The 20,563-nt window shown below is 39.1% G+C and overlaps 1 protein-coding gene across 2 annotated transcripts; it reads left to right on the top strand.

The window, feature by feature from the left end:
* The first annotated feature begins 342 nt into the window (after window positions 1–342).
* Window positions 343–18,977, top strand: RAB33B (RAB33B, member RAS oncogene family). Of its 2 annotated transcripts, XM_001502460.7 has the most exons (3): window positions 343–554; window positions 808–1,075; window positions 16,179–18,977. In XM_001502460.7, the coding sequence occupies exons 2-3, from the start codon at window positions 827–829 to the stop codon at window positions 16,617–16,619; spliced, it is 690 nt and encodes a 229-aa protein (XP_001502510.1). In that variant the 5' UTR covers window positions 343–554; window positions 808–826; the 3' UTR covers window positions 16,620–18,977. The 2 variants fall into 2 exon arrangements, with proteins under 2 accessions (XP_001502510.1, XP_070115141.1); XM_070259040.1 differs by lacking the exon at window positions 343–554 and having other exon boundaries at window positions 707–1,075.
* Window positions 18,978–20,563: the final 1,586 nt, after the last annotated feature.

The raw sequence follows: 20,563 nt of genomic DNA, 5'->3' as shown, positions 1-20,563 counted from the left end.
GCGGCCTCGAGCTCCTGCCTGCTCGCCGGCAACCATGTACCTGCCAAGGCCGAAAATGCAAACTCCCGCGGCCAGGAGCTCGCCTCCAGGAGCCTCCGGCGGGCCTCGCGCCCCACCCCCTCCGACCCTGGCGCCGTCCCAGCTCCGGCGCTCGGGAGAGCCCGCAGGAGGCGGGGGGCGCAGCTGACCCCCCAGCCCCCAGCTGCCGGCCCAGGGAAGCCGCCTCCACCTCCAGGTCGGGAGAAGCCCCAACGAGACGTCGAGGACGGCGTCAAGGCCGACGCGCGAGCCTTTCCACGCTCTTACGGAGCCTCCTCCGGCCCACGCGTCCGTCCCAGGCGGCTCCTCGGCCGTCTCGCGAGAGAGTGCCTGGCGCTCCCTCCTTCCTTTCAGCGGTCTTTCTCTCCCCGCCCCCAGAATGATTGCGCGGCTTCCTCCCGAGGCCGGGAGCCTTGAACGTGGCGCGGCCGGGCCTGGGGCGCTCTGTTTGGCCGCTCGGCAGGCTGGCCTTCCCCGCCGCTGTCAACCCCACAACAGGTCCCGTGCCTTCCCAGGTAGACAAGTGCCGGCCCCAGTGACGCTGGGGTGGAGACGCGGGCCGGGCGGGAGGACCGGGCAGGCTGAGGTGGTGGGCGCCACACCTGCGCCGGGCGGCGGCGGGGGTGGGAAGGTGCGCACGCGCGCTGCCCGGCCGGAGGGCGGTGGCTCCTGGGACGTAGAGCGGCGGAGCCCGCTGGCTGGGCGTGCTAGCTCGCTCGGGGTGGCGTAATCTCCCTGCCTGTCTCCGTCTCCTTTTCTCTGCCTCAGATTGGGGCGGGTCAGGAGAATGGCTTCGGAGATGGAGTCGTCGCTCGAGGCAAGCTTCTCGTCCAGCGGTACGGTGTCAGGAGCTTCCGTGTTTTTGCCTCCGGCTCGCTCCCGCATCTTCAAGATAATCGTGATCGGCGACTCCAATGTGGGCAAGACGTGCCTGACCTACCGCTTCTGCGCCGGCCGCTTCCCAGACCGCACCGAGGCTACTATCGGGGTGGATTTCCGAGAACGAGCGGTGGAGATTGATGGGGAGCGCATCAAGGTGAGCGGATGGGGGACTGTCAGGGAGGAAAGATGCCTCGGGATGACAGGTGTCCCAAACTCACCATGGGTTAATCGCCGGCCTTGTGCAGGGTGTGTGCTCCGTCATTTCTCATGCTGATGTGGAGATTGCAATTGGGGATTGGAAGGATTTGTATATAGCAAACTTCTAAGGCAGTGCTTCTCAAACTTTGTCATGCGATTTACCTGGGGATCTTGCTTTTTTTTAAAAAAATGCAGTTTTTGTTTTGGTAAGGTCCCAGGTGCTGCAGGTGCAGCTAGTCCATGGACCACACTTTGAGCAGCAAGAGTGTGGGTTGTATCCACTGACTCATTGGCAGTGTCTCATGTACTGGGAGTCAGCGCATGACCGGAGGAAAAACAGTGAAATTTCTCAGGCTTGGAAAACTCATTTCATAAATACCATTTATTAAATAGTCATCTGAATACTGCCGTAGGCATTGTGGAAGTAAAGCCCCGTTGCCTTTGAGGTAGTACTTAGTTATTCTCTTGCATACGGTTTTAGTTTTGCTACAGTAGTTTCTATATGACATTTTGTTGTTTAGAAAAATCTGTTTTCTTGCAGAAACATTCTGTACATGATAGTTCCTACTTGAGTTGCCAGAAGCACATTCTTGGCATCATTCTCTCCCAATTCTTTAATTCTTAGTGGTAGCTCCTGAGACTAGAGACATAGTAGTGGTGGAGAAGGTAGTAGGCCCCAGGCCAAGACTGGGGTTCTGAGGGGTTGGAATGGGGGGGTTGGAGAATGAGGAACAGTGATGGGGCTGAGGCCTCCTGATGGTGTAAACCTTAGACACACTTCTTCATTCCCAACCACCACTCAATCCTCAGCCATCTGCTAATACCACCCCTGAAAACATGCAGACCCTAGGAACTGTTCTGCCTTCTTTATGCTGCCTTTACTTTTTTACTTTAAAAGATGTTTATCTTTACCTCAGTCCCCCCTGGGGGGGAAAATAAGCTGACTGCTTCATTCCTACCCTCACATTCTTCAGGCAAGAACTGTTTATTTTTTAGTTCCCTAACCACACAACCTCCCACCCCTAAAAGAGTTTAAATGCTAATGATGGTAAAGGAGAAATAGGATTGAAAAGAAATCAACCTTCTAAAGGCTGTTTTGCCTTTTAATTTTCCCTTTAATTTTTCATAGGCCCATTCAAACTGCCATTGGTGGTCCTTTGGGTGCACTGTATTAGGGAGTTAAGAAGGATTTGTATACATTACAGAGGAAAAGATAGCATGAGAAGAGGCTGAATATTTTTCCTCTGATTTAGGTTAGGCCCAGGAACTTGTGGGCAAGGAAAATAATGGGGCTTCTGAGATGTGAGAGGGAGTTTAGTTTGGGAGAAGCAGGAATTCTCGGAGAAAGTGCATGGGCTTTGGAGCCCAACTGACGTGGGCTGTGTGTCCTTAGTGTGGTGACCAACTTTATCTATGACTCTCCCAGTTTTAAAACTGAAAGTCCCACCTCCCTGGAACCCTCTCAGTCTCAGATGAACCGGGCTAATTGGTTACTCTAGTCCTTAAGCACCTTCCTTAATCTTTCAGAGTCTATTTTCTCTTCTGAAAAATTGGGATGGTAATACCCTGTCAGGCTGATGTGGGCATTAGATGAGAACATATATGAAGCACCCAATTCATAGTTGGTAATCTTAAGAAGATTCTTCTTCCCTGGTGGCTTAACATTATTATTTCTTTTTGGCACCATCAGTTCTGTGGCTGTGCAACCAGGAAGTGAAACAGAGATAAAGTAGGGCACAGGCAGACAGCTGAAGTGGAGAGAAATTCCCCCAAAATGGGAATAGGATATTAAGTAAGTAGAGGGAATGGAGGCAGGAGAGGAGTTAGGATTTGATGGCCCTTTACCTGCTTCTGGGTTGCTCCTTAGACTTTAAGATCACAGATGAATTAGGTGCAAATTTAAGAGAGAACTTATATTGAAAAAATATAAGACATGTCCATATAAAGTTGAATACTTAACTACTGGGTTAAGTGCTGGTGGTAAGTCAACCGAACCCAGAGGTGTGATGAATCTGGGAGCACCGAGTTGATCCTTCTGGTTGAGAAGAGTAAGGAGAAAACGTTTTTTCTAGGACTGTTCCTCCTGAGCTTTAGCATAACCTGCTATGTTGGTAGGGACCTGGACACTGAGTTTCTTTTTCTTCTTTCTAAGGCCTTAACAAGTGACTCGTACATCCAACTGTAATGTCTGAGAGAGACTTTTATTGTAGTTGAAAAGACTACAGAAATATTCTGAGACTTCTGTAGTAGAAAGAGATATTGCTATATTGGACATTTTTTTTAAAAAACTTTTATTTTTTTTGCTTCTGTGCTACAGTGGCAGAGTTGAGTAGTTGCGACAGGTGCCATGAGGCCCACAAAGCCTTAGATACTTACTGTTCTGACCCTTTACAGAAAAAGTTTACTGACTCTGATATAGTGCATAGATGATTTCTTGTCCTAGATAAAGATAAGATTTATAAACCTAAAAAGATGACCAGCAAAACTAGGCAGGGAATGAGTGTCAAGTTATTGGTTCTTTTAAAAACAAAGCTGAATTGATATAGAAAAGCTTTCTTCCCTGTGCTGCTTGTGCTTCTTTTTTGTTAACCTGTAGTACATCTTAAGTGCTGCTGAAATGTTCATACTGTGTCCACATTTCTCTTTGGAAAATTATAAGCCTAGTCTGAATTGACATTTCTTCTAATTTTTCATCTTAAAGCAAAAGCTGGAAAGCTCTGTTACTTTACTAATAAAATGACATTTGAGACATTATTTTTATTTGATAAAAATGAGATACTATGTCAAATGTTTTTAATTGTGGACTGGAAATTTTTCAGAGAGCATGTCTTATAGCAGCAGTGCCCTTTCAGAATCAGTTAAAATATTTTATGAAATGTAATAAAGTCTGTATTCGTTCATCTGTTCCTAAGTTCTAAGTATGTATAGTTGAAAGAGGAAAATCTTGTTTACAGAATTTTGGAAGTTGAATACAATTATAGAATTAATTCCTTAAATAAAAATATCTTTGATTTTTGAGTTGAGACTCCCAACTCTAATCCTGATGCTCCTTCCTTGCATGTGTATCCCCATCATAACTAGCCATATCCCTTTCATATAAGCATTTTATAATGGCAGCCAACAGTCATTAAAGCCTAGTGTTGCATCCTCTCAGTAGGGGTCAGCACTTTCTATTTGAACACTGGGAAAGCTTACTTATCATTTGTAGAGGTATGACATTTTGCCATGTTAAATACAAGATGTTAATGTTAACTAAAGGAAAATAATCAGAATCTCTCCCTCATTGGTAAATCAAATATTTAATGAGTAATTATAGGAAAGATGACATTTTGTTAGTCACAAGAATTACGATGCATTGCAGGGGCTGACAAACTATGCTTAAGGGCCAATTTGGCCCGCTGCCTGTTTTTATATGGCTTGCAAGCTGAGAATGATTCTTAGATTTTTAAATGCTTGGGAAGAATCTTAAGAATATGATTTCATATCAGGTGAAAATTATATGAAATTCAAATTTCAGTGTCCATAAATAAAGTTATATTGAAACACAGCTATGCTCATTTTTTTACATATTGTGCTTGCTTCTGTGCTACAGTGGCAGAGTTGAGTAGTTGTGACAGATGCCGTGAGGCCCACAAAGGCTTAGATACTTACTATTCTGACCCCTTACAGAAAAAGTTTACTGACTCTGATATAGTGCATAGATGATTTGTTGTCCTAGATAGGGATAAGATTTATAAACCTAAAAAGATGCCCAGCAGAACTGGGCAGGGAATGAGTGTCAATTTATTGGTTTGGATGTTGGTGAGGGAATCGCTAGGTGAGGTTTCGCAGAGGAAGGGCCGAGCCGAGAGGGCTTTTCTGAGGAACATCAGCAGGATGCTCCAGCAGGATCAGAGGTTCCTGTGGAGAAGTGGCAAGTGAGAAGCCTGTGAAGGTGTTAGTAGCAACATTCGTGAAGAGCTTGAAAACCAAAGCTAAAGAATCTAGGCTTCAGAAAGTCCAAGTGTTTTAGGAAGATAAATGTGGCAGCAATTGAAGATGAATCCAGAATGAGACTCAAACTGCTCCTTGACCTGTTTTTCTATGTACATTCTCTAGTAGTCTCTTGATCTCAGCTGTCGGTTCTATGAAGATGACTTCCAAATCTTTGTTCGGCCCAGACATTTCTTTTCATCTGCAGTTCTGCGTTTCTTACTATCTTCTAGATGTGGCTATTTGGATAATCTCTCCTTCACCTCAAATGTCTGAAGTGAGTTCATCTCCCTTAGCAAATCGCCCTCTCGTGTTTCTCCTCAGTGTCTCCTAGGTTGTCCTGATGTCATCATCCTCATCCTCAAGGCCTCGCCCCTCTCCTTTGCTCCTTAAGTTCAGTTGGTTTTCTACCTGCACGATTTCTCTCATTCATCCTTTCTTCAAAATTGTAGTGCAGGTCTTTTTTTTTTGCCTCTCTTGGAACTGTTGCAGCAGCTCAACTCATCTCTCAGTCCTCAGTTACAGGCTTACCTCCTTTTATGGTGCTTCACTTTATTGCGCTTCATAGATACCACGTCTTTTATGAATTGAAGGTTCATGGCAGCCGTGTGTCGAGCACATCTATTGGCACCATTTTCCAACAGCATTTGTGTCTCTCTGTCGCATTTTGGAGATTCTCCCAATATTTCGAACTTTTTCAGTATTATTCGTAATGGTGATCTGTGATCAGTGATCTTTGATGTTACTATTGTAATTGTTTTGGGGCTCCACAAACCGCACCCGTAAAAGATGGTGAACTTAATTGGTAAGTGTTGTGTGTGTTCTGACATCTCCACTAACTGGCCGTGCCTCCATCTCTCTCTTTCTCCTCGGTTCTCCCTATTCCCTGAGACACAACAATATCGAAATTAAGCCAATTAATAACCCTACAATGGCCTCTAAGTGGTCAAGGGGAGGGAAGAGTTGTGTGTCTCTTGCTTTAAATTGAAAGCTAGAAATGATTAAGCTCAGTGAGGAAGACATGTCGAAATCTGAGATAGTCCAAAAGCTAGGCCTCTTATGCCAGTCAAGCTGTGACTGCGAAGGAAAAGTTCTTGAAGGAAATGGAAAGTGCTACTCCAGGGAACACAGGAATGATAAGAAAGCAAAACAGCCTTATTGCTGATATGGAGAAAGTTTTAGTGGTCTGGATAGAAGATCAAACCAGCCACAACATTCCCATAAGCCAAAGCCTAATCCAGAGCAAGGCCCTAACTCTCTTCAATTCTGTGAAGGCTGAGAGAGGTGAGGAAGCTGCAGAAGAAAAGTTTGAAGCTAGCACAGGTTGGTTCATGAGGTTTAAGGAAAGCAGCCGTCTCCATAACATAAAAGTGTAAGGGGAAGCAGCAAGTGCTGATATAGAAGCTGCAGCAACTTGTCCAGAAGATCTAGCTAAGATAATTCATGAAGGTGGCTACACTGAACAACAGATTTTCAGTGTAGATGAAACAGCCTTCAATTGGAAGAAGATGCCATCTAAGACTTTCATAGCTAGAGGGGCGAAGTCAGTTCCTGGCTTCAAAGCGTCAAAGGACAGGCTGACTTTCTTGTTGTTGGCTAATGCAACTGGTCACTTTTAAATTGAAGCCAGTGCTCATTTACATATTCTCAAAATCCTGGGCCCTTAAGAATTATGCTAGATCTGCTGTGCCTGTGCTCTATAAATGGAACAACAAAGCCTGTTTGTTTAAAACATGGTTTACTGAATATTTTAAGCCCACTATTGAGACTTCCTCAGAAAAAAGATTCCTTTCAAAGTATTACTGCTCATTGGCAATGCACCTGGTCGCTCAAGAACTCTGATGGAGATGTACCACGAGATTAGTGTTGTTTTCATGCCTGTGAATACAACATCCATTCTGCAGCCCGTGGATGAAGGAGTAATTTTGACTTTTAAGTCTTATTATTTGAGAAATACATTTCATAAGGTTATGGCCTCCATAGGTGGTGATTCCTCTGATGGATCTGGGCAAAGTAAATTGAAAACCTTCTGGAAAGGATTCACCATTCTAGACGCCATTAAGAATGTTCGTGATTCATAGGAAGAGCTCAAAATAATGACATTAACAGAAGTTTGGAAGAAGTTGATTCCAACCCTCATGGATGACTGAGGGATTCAAGATTTCTGTGGAGGAAGTAAATGCAGATGTGGTGGAAATAGCAAGAAAACTAGAATTAGAAGTAGAGCCTGAAGATGTGTCTGAATTGCTGCAATATCAAGATAAAAATTTAACAGATGAAGAGTTGCTTCTTATGGATGAGCAAAGACGGTGGTTTCTTGAGATAGAATCTACTCCTGATGAAGATGCTTTGAAGATTGTTAAAATGACAGCAAAGAATTTAGAATGTTACATAAACGTATTTGATAAAGCACTGGCAGGGTTTGAGAGGACTGACTCCAATTTTGAAAGGCATCCTACCGTGGGTAAAATGCTATCAAACAGCTTCACATGTTACAGAGAAATCAGTTGTGAAAGGAAGAGTCAATCGATGCAGCAAACTTCATTGTTGTCTTATTTTAAGGAATTGCCATGCCCACTCCAGCCTTCAGCAGCCACCACCCTGATCAGTTAGTAGCCATCAACATTGAGGCATGACCCTCCACCAGTAAAAAGATTGTGACTTGCTGAAGCCTTGGATGATGGTTAGCATTTTAAGCAATAAAGTATTTTTTAAATAAGGTATGTACATTGTTTTTTTAGACATGATGCTGTTGCATACTAAACAAACTGCGCTATGAGGTAAACAAAACTTTTATATGCACTGGGAAACCAGAAAATTCATATGACTCATTTTGTTGCAACGTTCACTTTGCTGTGGTGGTCTGGAACTGAACCCACAATATCTTCCAGGTATGCCTGTAATCAATTTTGTACGTTGTTGCCAAAATGCCAGATTAGTGTTGCACTTTACGGGAGGTTGATCTCCCCTGCCTCAGATGCCCTGGATAGTTGTCTATTATATTGTGAAGCTCCAGCTTTTTAGATGAACATAGGCTTTCCTTCATCTTGCTTCAGACTGCTCTTCTAACTTTTTTCCCATTAATTTCCTTCAAGTACCCTGTAGTCCAGCCAGTTATTTGCTGATTCCTGTGTTTTCCCCTTCCATTTCCCACTCTTTGCCTGGAATATCCCCTCTTCCCATATTTCACCACATGTAATTCTTCCTTATTCAACTCAGTACGTCTCTCAAAAATCTCCCACCCCTTTTATATATCTACCCATACACACACAGACACACAATGGAATACTACTCAGCCATAAAAAAGACAAAATCATCCCATTTGCAACAACATGGATTGACCTTGAGGGTATTATGTTAAGCAGAATAAACCCTATAGAGAAAGACAAACACCACATGATTTCACTCATATGTGGAAGATAAACACATGGATAAAGAGAACAGATGAGTGGTTACCAGAGGGGAAGGGGATTGGGGGGTGGGCGAAAGGGGTAAAGGATCACATATATATGGTGATGGGTAAAAATTAGACCATTAGTGGTGAGCAGAGTGTAGTCTATACAGAAACTGATAAATAATAATGTACGCCTGAAATTACAAAATGTTATAAACCATTATGACCTCAATAAAATAATTGGGGAAAAAAAGATTAAATGAGCTAACACATTAAAAAAAAAAATCTCCCTCCTTCTCCATTTTATTTCTTTTATGAACTCTCGTAGCCTTTATTTAAATGGTCTGTGTCTCTTTCCTTCTTGTGTTGTATAGATGTCTACCTTCTTTATCAGGTCTTATTTGGCCTCCTTCAGGGCAGGATCCATGTCTGGTAATTCCATAGACCTTTTCCAGTGTCTAGATCAGTTTCTAAACTATACAGTATTCAGGGGATGTGTATTGAATATGTGGAGGCAAAAAGATCAATTGGTAGGCTGCTCCAGAAATCCAGAATTGAGGAGATAAGGGAAACTAATGGAAAGAGAGAAGATGAAAGATATTTTGATGATAAAGCCAGAAAGCATCAATAACTGGTGTTTGGTGACAAGAAGGAAGAGGACTCAAGATGACTGAGCTTGTGGGTCTGGTCGACTGGAGGAAGGCAGTACCATTAGAAGAGGTGAGGAGTACAATATGGAACATCGAATTTTGAAGGGCTCTCTAAAAAGCTTTGTTTTAGTCATTTGTTTGCTGAGATGATGGTATATTCAAATGTCTAATTGGCAGCTATAAATGTGCGGTTGGAGCGCAGGGAAAATAATCATGAATATGAATATGAGGTTAGGTAGATAACTTAGAGGAAGCATAGATAGATGACAACAAAATGGCCAGTGTAGTTAACATGCATAGAGAGATGAGGAGGGGTTTGTTTTAGTGTGATGAAGGTGATATACTATGAATGCTGAAGGCAAATATAAATTAGATTTTTTACCCTTATTCATTGTTCTGTCTTGATCTTTATTAAAAGTAAATTAATGTTTATAAGTCAAAGAATATTTTATATGAAGTCATCTTATATGTTACCTTCCAAGAATTAAAAAGTTGATAAAATGTGGTGGTGGTGGTAGTTAGGGAGATACTAAATTGGTCCTCTTGATTTGATTTGATTTAATTTGCATTGGAATTCAGTGAGTGAGAGTGTTAGCAGTCGGCGTACCCTAAAAAGAATACTCAAGAATCTTAACCTCTGACTGCTTAGCTCAGAAAGCTTTGGGGGATTTGGGTCTGGTCTGACAGAGATTCTGAACTGCGGTGGTTTGGTTCTGGGCCCTGCATGGTACAAGCAATACGTATGTGTTTCCACAGACCCAAGCCTTCCGACTCTCTGAAGGATCCCTGGAACCAGGTCAGTGCCCCCATTGTTCTTCCAGCCTGATTTCAGAAGCCTGTGATTCTTGGACCTCTTCTTATGAAGATGGCAACACTGATGTGTGTACTCCGTGTCAGGACTCTGTACTCAAATTAGCTTAAGCAAAATGGAAATTAGTTTCACATAACTGAGAAGCCCAGAAGTAAAGTTCTCTTTTTGCCAGTTCCCACAACAGTCCAAAAATGGAGACTCTGTGATTCTGTTTGAGGATTGGGGCACATGCCCATTCCTAAACTGTGGTGTGCAGGGATATGCAAAGCTGTGATTGGTCAGGTCGAGGTCACATGCTTAGCCTGGGAACCAGGGGCTCACATGAATTGAAAGCAAGGGAGCGATGGTTCCGCAGGGAAAATGAAGTGCTGTTAACAGAAGTGGGAATGGATGCTAGGCTGGGAAAAATTATGTGACCACCACAGAATCAGTCAACCCAGTTTAAGTCTTAACTTTAAGACTTAGCGGTAGCTTTGTGACCTCAGGTGAGACCCTTAACCTAATTTAGTAGGCCTCAATTCCTCATCTGCAGGATTGGGTAATTATTACAGAGGATTGTGTATCTTAAATAGGACAATGCGTGTAAAGGGCTTAGCATAGTGCCTGGAATGTGCTTGGGTTGTGCCAAGCCTCAAATAAATTTAGGTAGTTTAAAAGTAAGTGCTCATATTTTCAGGAAAGATGATGATAATGAAAAATAAGCAGAGAAAGGATAGAGAGGGATAGCTAACATTACTGTTTCCAAATTGTGTGTGTTCTTTGTTGTAACAATTAATTTAGAAAAAGGGTGAGCCTATAACGTTACATAAATTAGCCCTGATTTTAAGATTAAAATAGTCTCTCGAAAGGTTACGTGACTGGCTCTAGGTCACACAAGTTGGTGGCAGTGCTGGGATTACAACCCAGGTCTCCCAGCTCTGGTTTCCTTTCTCTCGCTGCTTATTGTCTTCCTGTCCCTTGTTAAACTAGACCTAAAGTCCTCATTTTAAAGAAAGTGTTTCTTTCAAATAATCACACAAAATTTGTCACTTCTCCATGTTAGGGAAGGTAAAATTTATTTTTAAAATTTGCCATTTGGATCAGTACATCAGATGTACATGTTTCCACTCTGCATACCAAACAAAAAGAGTTCTCTTGAAATGTTGCTAATACTAGTTACGATGTTGATTTACAACTTACTGAGTTGTTAATAGAAGTGCTTGTGTAGTTATCAGATCATCTTTTATGTATGCTGCTTAGAAGCAAAAATAATAAAAAATGTGTTCTTTAGAAGAACAGGGGAAAAGGAAAATTTGATAGCTGATCAAAGGAGGAAAGATCATTTGGGTTAATGTGTGTGTCTTTTTTAGTCATGCAAAAAAAGTATTAAATCACTTTAGCCAGATCATTTCTCATTTTGGTAGTAAAACGACTAAAATAGCTTTCATGAACAATAAGAATCTACTGTTAGGACTTGGCAAATAGCCAGGTTGCCATTTTTGTTGGAACTTCATACTGGAATTTAAAGTAGAGATTCATGAAATATTATTAAAGGAAGTATATTTTATGTTGTCTCTGTAATGTTTAAAATGGGAGTAATATCTGTGGGAGCATGAATTAGCCATTTTCCTAAGATATTAAGTATTAAATTGGGAAAAATTGCTCTGAAAATTCTTCCTAATCTAACATTTACCAGATAAAAGCATGTTACTTCCCTAGGTTCCAAAGCGTCATTCTCTTTTTTGTTTTAAACATGGTGAACCATTCCACTCATAGCTAAACCTCAAGGTGTTTCCAGACTGTCTTGGGATTTGTTTGCCATCTACTGTCTTTGTCTCTCTCTCTCTCTTTTGGCCAAAGTTTTCTCCAGCCTTGTGTGGCTGATGGTTTTTATCAGTCATCCTGTCCTTTCTTTGCGGAGTCTCTCACCGCTCCTTTCCCACTCTCCTTGCCTCATCTCAGTGCCATGTGCAGATCTGAAAGACAGCAGGCGGCAGAGCAGTGTGCCTTTGCCCAAACCTTCACTTGTTTTAGCAGTACTGTGAGCAAATTTTTAAAGCTTTCTTTTAAATACTCCTTTGTAAATACCCCATTAACTTAGTAATTACTTTTATGGCTTTCCAATAAAGTATGAAGAGTTATGATGTCATACTTCTTGTTTCCTGGAAGTCTTGAGGTGATTAGACTGCATAGAGTTTTGAGCAGGATTGATGAGGAGTATTGTTGAGTCAGCCCCATCCTCAAACAAACAAGAAAAGGTTTTCTTAGGGATAAATGTCTTCATAAGTACCACTTACATTTATTGAGGACTTCCACAGTTCTTTGAGGCAGGCAGGTCTAAATTCTGCATAATTGTTATGTTTTTAAAGTTTAGTTTGTTTTTATAGAAGCCATGCATGTTTGTTATGGAAAACAGAAAAGTAGAAATAACGAAGGAAATTGCCTTAAAGACATCCATTATTAATATTTTGGTATACAGTCATGCATTGCTTAACGATGGGGATCTGTTCTGAGAAATGTGTCATTAGGTTATTTCATCCTTGTGGGAACATCATAGAGTGTACTTACGCAGGCCTAGATGGTATAGCCTAACTATACACGTAGGCTTTATGGTACTAATCTTGTGAGACCACTGTTGTGTATGCGGGCCATCGTTGACTAAAATGTCATTCTGTGGCACATGACTGTATTTACCTTTTGTATGCTTTTTGTTTTTTTTTTAACTTATAAATGTACTTTGCTTAACACATTATAAATCATTTTTTTAATAAATGGTTTTTAAATACCTGAGCTACAGGAAATGTTATTAGAAGAGAAAAGATCAACTCCCAGTTTCTTTGGACAGCTTTTATATAGGTCATCCATATTATTCCCAAAATACCTTTCTAAGTGTTGAAGATACAGTTCGGAGTGGGCTTTCGTTTTTCATTTAAACAAACTGGCATATAATTCACGTCCTATAAGATTTGCCCATTTGAAATATACAATTCAGCAGGTTTTAGTATATTCTCAAGACTGCGCAATCATCATTACTATCTAATTCCAGAACATTTCATCCCTCCAAAAAGAAACCCCATACCCATTAGCAGTCACTTCTCATTCCTCTCCTTCCCTCAAACCCTGGCAGCCACTATGGATTGGCCCGTACTGGACATGTCATACACGTAGAATCTTACAGTATGTGGCCTTTGGCATCTGGCTTCCTTCGCTTAGCATAGTGTTTTCAGTATTCATCCATGTTATAGCATGTATCAGTACCTCATTCCTTTTTGTACTAAATAATATTCTGTTTAACATTTTTAGGAACTGCCAAACTGTTTTCTAAAGTGGCTGCACTATTTTACTTCCCCACCAACAATGTATGAAGGTTCCAGTTTTTCCACATCTCTGCCAACACTTATCGTCCATCTTTTCTTTTATTTTAACCATCCTAGTGAGTGGAAATGGTATTTCATTGTCGTTTTGACATGTATTTCCTTGATGGCTAATGAGGTTGAGCATCTTTTCTTGTGCTTATTGACCACTTGTATATTTTCTTTGGAGAAATGTCTGTTCAGATCCTTTGCCAATTTTTTCATTGTTATTTGTCTTTTTGTTATTGAGTTGTAAGAGTTTTTAAATATTCTAGGTACTAGACCCCTATCAGATATTTTTTTTGCAGATATTTTCTCCTGTTCTGTGAGTTGTCTTTTCACTTTCTTGATAATGTTCTTTGAAACACAAACATTTTTAATTTTGATGAAGTCCAGTTTATCTGTTTTTTCCCTTGGTTGCTTGTGCTTTAGGTGTCATGTCTAAGAAACTGCCACCTGATCCAAGTACGCAAATACTGACCCCATGTTTTCTTCTAAGATTTTTATAGTTTTAGCTCTTAAGTTTAGATCTTTCATCTACTTTGAATAAATTTTTGTATATGGTGTGAGGTAGGGGATCCAAACTCATTTTTTTTAATGTCCCAGCACCATTTGTTGAAATGTCTGTTCTTATCCTTATTGAATTGTTTTACCACTCTTGTTGAAAATCAGTTGACCATAGATATATGGACTTATTTCTGGACTCTGTTCCATTGATCTATACTACTCTTATGCCAATTATCACACAGTCTTGATTGCTGTAGCTTTGTAATAAGTTTTGACAGCTATAGTTTGAAGCATTTTTAATTGTATGTGAGTGTTTTTATTCTTAACATGTTAGTTGGAATAAAAAAGTATTTTTTTTAAAAAGGAAAGTTGTATTTTTAGAGAATTATACATTTACTTTATTAGCTCTTTGCATAGTCAGTGTAGATAGTCTATGAGTACTTATTTTATAGAGTCTGAAACTAAATTTTGCTTTTACTGTTGAGGGAGCCAAGGTCTAGAGGTATAACAGTAACCTATTGGAACATAGTAGCTATTGAATAAATATTTGTTGATTTAAACAGTCTTAGATGTTAGTAGTTAGTAGTTCTTAGATGTTAGTTAGTAGTTCTTAGATGTTAGTAGTAGTAGTAGTTAGTAGTTTGCTTTGCTGACAACTGTTTGCTTCTATCTCTCATTTATATGTTACTTGAGTCTTTATGGCCCATCTGCCAGTTGTGTTGTTTCCATGACAAAGTGGGTATTTTGTAGTGATTTACTTTGTGCTGTGGTCTCTAGAAATGCATTGAAGCAAAACCTTGTGATTTCCTGAGTAAATGTTAGTCTAAGAGGAAAAAGTTTTAAATAGTATACATGGTAAATAATATTAGGATGACATTCAGCTACATGTAAGAGAAATTCAACTGTGATAGTTTAATCATATAAGGTTTTCTTTTTCTCATGTAATAAGGAGACCAGAGACAGCAGTCTGTATGATGGTATCCTCTCAGCAACATTCCAAGTTTATGCTAGACTTGTGTTCTGCGATTCTTGTGTGTTGCTGTCTTCTTCATGCTCATAAAATGGCTGCTGAACCTCCAGGCATTATATTCCATTCCAGGCAGAAAGGGTAGGGTAATAGAGGTGCAAAAGGCGTGTGCCAAATGCTCTTTTTAAAAATCACAGATCAATAGCTTTCCTGGAAACCTCCACTGAGCAGACTGTTTACAAATTATTGGCCAGAGCTATATCACTTGGCTTCCCCTAGTTCCAAGACAGCCTGGGAAATCAAGTTTGTATGTTGCCTAGAGCAAAATTAGGAAGAAAGGAAAAATTTAAGAAAGTGGAGAAATTTGGACTAAAAAGAGCTACCAAAAAAAAAAAAAGATGAAAAATCAGAACCGATAAAAATTAAAGAAGCATAGAGAGATTGGTGATCAATATTTCCATGTCTAATCACATTTTTAAAAACGTATTTCTTTATTCATTCATTACATCTTAATTGAGCATTTACCATATCCTGCTGTGTCCTGAGCACTCCATGTCTTATATTCTACTTACTTTTTGGGCCATCTACAGTATCCCCTCAGTGTCCCTCTGCTTCTTTATTGCCCTAGGAGAAATCACCACTTTAGGCTTCCAGTCCGTACTCTGAATATCTATAAATAGTACAGATCTTTCAGTTAAAAGCTATCTAAGTAAATCTGCCTCTAGACTTTTCCGCTGTGACCAGTACCCTCATCATTTAACTGTTTTTTAGGAAGTAAACAGCAGCATGATAATTCACTGTTTTTAGGCAATCATAACACATGATGTGTGTTAAGCTTTAGATATCGTTTTCCCCAGTTCCCCCATATTTCACTCAGGAGACAGTGGAATGTTTGTTGGTAGACACATTTAAGATAGATAAGTGATTTTCCAGCCTTTTAAAATTTTCAAGAGGGCCTGGATATCATGGAATGTATATATGTGCTGGTTTGGGGGCTAGACCTCATGACTTTTAACATCTGTCCTAAGTCTACTGTTTTAAATTAGATTAGTGAAAGTTAGAGAAGGGCATGTAGTAACTAAATTTACAGGAATTAAACACTTAGCCTGTTGGTTAAAACCTGATATGTTTTTCTCTTAACATTTTAAAATCAGTTTTTGAGGTATAATTTCATCCAAACAGATTTGATTTACTGAAATTTAAATGCTAAATTGAAATATTTATTCTGACACTTCATTTATTATGAGGTAACTAGGCTAGTATCATGAAGTCTGGATCCCATAAATAACACTGAAAAGGCATTATGGAAGGCAACAAAGTAACAGAGGTGAAGAAGTGCTAAAGACCACGCAAATGTGATTAAAATTTTCGATATGTATAACTGGAATGAAATTTTCAGTTTTCCTCTTTTTTTTTTCATTTTCAGATCCAGTTATGGGACACAGCAGGACAGGAACGATTCAGAAAGAGCATGGTACAACACTACTACAGAAATGTACATGCTGTTGTCTTCGTGTATGATATGACTAACATGGCTAGTTTTCATAGCCTGCCATCTTGGATAGAAGAATGCAAACAACATTTGCTAGCCAATGATATACCACGGATTCTTGTTGGAAATAAATGTGACTTGAGAAGTGCCATTCAGGTACCTACAGACTTGGCACAAAAATTTGCTGACACGCACAGTATGCCTTTGTTTGAAACCTCTGCTAAAAACCCGAATGATAATGACCATGTGGAAGCTATATTTATGACCTTGGCTCATAAGCTTAAGAGCCACAAACCGTTAATGCTTAGTCAACCCCCTGATAACGGAATTATCCTGAAGCCTGAACCAAAGCCTGCAATGACGTGCTGGTGCTAAGTAACAGTCTTTATTATACTATCTAATTTTAACTAAAGAAATACTTTTGAAGTATGACAGTGATAAGTCATAAGATTTGATTTCAGATGTAATGGATCCTCCTGACACTTTACTTTTTATCATTGTCATGCTTACTTTTGTATTTTGTATCTACTTAATCAAGTTTGTCATTGTGACAACACAAGGGAAAAGTTGGATGTCAGGAGAGGTTGAAAATGAAACAAAGGTAGGATGAATCAACATTTTTCCATTGAGAACCCCAAAAAAGAGGCCTAAAATGAGAGCATGATGGAAGAGTCAGTGACTGTTCAATCTTCTGTTCTTGGGATTGAAAAAAATATTAAGGGTTTAGTGTACACTTACTGGTATGTCCTTTGAATGGGAAGTGTTCTCGATAGCATAAAAACTGGTATTTGCCTCGCCCTAGATTTCTTTCTTTGTATTATTAATGTATTTAATTGCATTATTATTGGTATATTTTAGAGCCAAGGCTTTAGTTCCAATGAGAAAAGACGTAGAATGGTTTCTGGTTCTCAGTCCATAAAGAATGACTTTTCCAACGGTTCTAGATGCTCCAAATTTCTAGTTGATATCAATCAGGTCTGCAAAAGTCATTGTTATTTTTAAAAGAGTAATTTGAACTGTCTTCTTAATCAATTCTATTAAAATATGCAAAAAATAAATCAAATTTTAATGCAAATGAAGTGACATAATGAGGTGCTTTATATTTTGTTTTGATATCTTTAAACAGTGAAAAACTAATTGGAAGCATTTGAAGAATTGTAACTTGGAGGGAAATAGGTAAACATGGTTCCTGGCTACCACAGGAGACCTATTCTTAGCTTTTAGTAATTTCAAGCTGTGTATCTGGCATAGTATCTCTTGCTCTCTCGACCCCCAATCAATTTAATGACTAAAGGCTTGAGTTAACAAGTCAACCTCCATCTGAGGGCATCCCTCTAATTGCTATGAGTCTACGTATATTTCTGTAATAGTATTGTGTTACAGTACATCAGTTTCAAAAAATCTTTAAATCTGATGATCGCAACAAGCTGTTCCTCCTCAGGATGAAAAACAGGTATTGAAAAATATCTTCTCTGTCCCTCAGTGATGGAAAGAATATTTCAAAAAGTTTTTTTACCCTAAATACTTTTATTTCGAATTTAAGACTTTGCACATAGAAAGTAGTGAGCTTGTATATGAAGCTATTACATGAATGGAATGTAAGCCATGAACTTTAACTGAAGTGTGCACATTCACTAGTTCTGATAGATTCCTGTCCTTGATAATTTTGGAGGAGATTAAGCCCAAAGATGATTGTACTTAAATATTTTCAGAATGTGGGAAACCAATTAAATATGTAATCTAATCTAGTTTACAATTTTTGTTTAATCATCATGGTGGTCCTAACTGGACAATTTAATTATAAAAACAAGATAATTCTGTTAAATGAATTAACTGAAAGTAATAATTATTCAGTTTTAAATATTAGAGCTTAAGGAGAAACAAGTTGGCTTTATTTATGTTTAGGGAGATTAATCCATTTTTCTTATCATGCTGGAATTAAAAATTGTTTGACTTCGTCTAAATTAGTGTTCATTTGTAACTTTTTATAGTAAAACAATGACATCTGTAATAATTGTGATGAGCGTAAGTTTTTTAAAAGAAGGGAATCTGTTTATTGCTTTTCAAAACATTTTCTAAAGTGTGGGAAGAAAGTTTACAGATTTTCCAAGCACATTTATGTTTTTTCAGTGCTGTTATTAATGGTTTAAAAAAAAAGTAATTTAACTTTATTTCTTTTTGTAAGAAGTTAGTAGTAAGTATCTTTTACAGTTCTGTGAAAGGACTTATTTTTTTCACTTTAATATTTATTAATTTTAAAATATTTGTATCTCATTTGTAATGATTTAGTTTTAAATTTTTTCTATGTGTGTTTTTATTTTTAAAAAGAACATACTTATCAGTTGAATGGGGATAAAGCTTTTAGATATTTTCCAAAATATTTATAAACACTTCACTGACTATTGAGAAATCACTTCCAAAATGGTGGCTATCAAACAACTAATTATTAATTTTTAAAGCACAAATCACACGTTTTGTAACTTCTGTGTGAATTTATTTTAACTGTGACCTTTAATTGGAAACATCAGATATGTTTTGGAAAAGTCTTAATTTGAGAACACCAAAGGAAGCTAATCCAGAATCAAAGGTAGTTTGCTATTAATGACAATGCTTTATGGACAATATATTGCTAATACATTTCCTCATGAAATCTAAAGTTAAATAATTTTGTTGTGAAATGGTGTCATTGTAACATTTCCCTTATAAAGTTCAATAAACCAGCTTTGCCATAAAGAAGTTGTCTTATTTCCTTTGTTTGGTTACTAGGTTGAGTATAAAATAAAATAAAAAATCTCTTCTTTCCCCTGGCTCCCAGGTAATATATAATACATTAGAAACAAACAAACAAAAACTAACCCAGTAGAAATTTATTTGCAAATACGTTTGAGGTTAAGGAACTTTTCTGAAGAAAACCCCAAGTATTAAAATTAGCCGATAGGGTAGCTTTTTTATTTGTGCGGCTCAGTAATCGAAGTTGTTTAAGCACTTCAGTGCAAAGAGCACATACTTACAAGAGTGGTTGACATCTCCAGATTTGGAGGCAAAAGAATTTAGCAGAATGAATAACTTTGAAGTGTATGAGAAAGAAGAGAAGGAAGTATGTTGCAGGTATAAGATTGCAATTTCTATGTTAGGTGACTGATTTAGGCTCTTTAGGAGAGTGTGGACTAGGGCTTGGGGCCTCTGAAGTTGGTACTGCTTTCCCTGGTCAGTTTTATTTCACATGTAAGTTACTCTTCTGTTTAAATATAAAATTACATTATTCATGAAAGACTGCTTTCTTAATTGGATATTAAGACAATAAGTTGGTCAAGTCTTTGGGGGGGGCAAATTTGCTAGACCGTGTGTGACGAGGGCTAATTCACTTCATTTGTTGGAATAACCTGATTCATCAAACATTTGTCAAGTATATGCCATGTGTTTTCCAGTTGTGTTAGGCAATAAGCTACAAAAGTGAATAAGACTCTGTCTTTGAAGAATTTACAAAACAATATGTAAACAAATAGGAATTCTACAATATAATGTGATAAATGTAATCAAAGAGGCATGTCCAAAGGACAATGAGCACAGAAATGGAGCCATCTTTTGACTTTGATGCAGAGGAATGAGCATGCTGTGGAATGAAGGGCTGGTCAGCACACTGGGAAGTGAAGCTTGCAAGACAGGTGTGGTTGAACTGCCAAGTTGCCACATGCAGTGGGATTAGGGCTGACTTGGGTGGAGGTATCAGAAACTCAGTTTGAATCAAGGGGGAATTTATTGTCAGGAGTCTGACTTCTCTCATTAGACTCCAGGACAAGGATGCAGCTGGACTCAAAGAAGAGCTGGGATTGAGCATCCAGTTTCCTAATTCTAGTCTCAGCTTCTCTGCATATCTTCATTCTCTCTGTCTTTTGTAACAGGATTTCTCCACTTTTCTGGTTCAGTTGGCAGGAAATGTGGCCAGTGACTGTTTCTGAACTTTTGCATGCTGCAGGCATCCAAAGAGAAATCAACTGATTGTCAATCCCAAGTTGAAATTCCTAGGATGGACTGTTACTGCCCTGGCTAGAGTCAGGTGCCCAGTGCAAGACTAATAGCCAAAAATGATCAAATAGGCAATTTCCACTTTTGAGGGAGAAGGAATTTGGGGGACGAGAGGGAAAAAAGGATAGCCACGTGAAAACATTCGAGCTTAACTAGTTAGGCAATGGGTGACTAATGAAAGCATTTAAGCAATGTAGTGAGACCATCACATTTATACTGGAAGTTCCAGCGGCAATGGGAAGGATAAGTGGGAATGGAGCCATGGTGGCCAGTTAGTTTCCTGTAAGAACCTA

Source organism: Equus caballus, chromosome 2 (assembly GCF_041296265.1).
Source record: "Equus caballus isolate H_3958 breed thoroughbred chromosome 2, TB-T2T, whole genome shotgun sequence".
NCBI lineage: Eukaryota > Metazoa > Chordata > Mammalia > Perissodactyla > Equidae > Equus > Equus caballus.
This window is presented reverse-complemented; position numbering and strand designations above follow the sequence as displayed.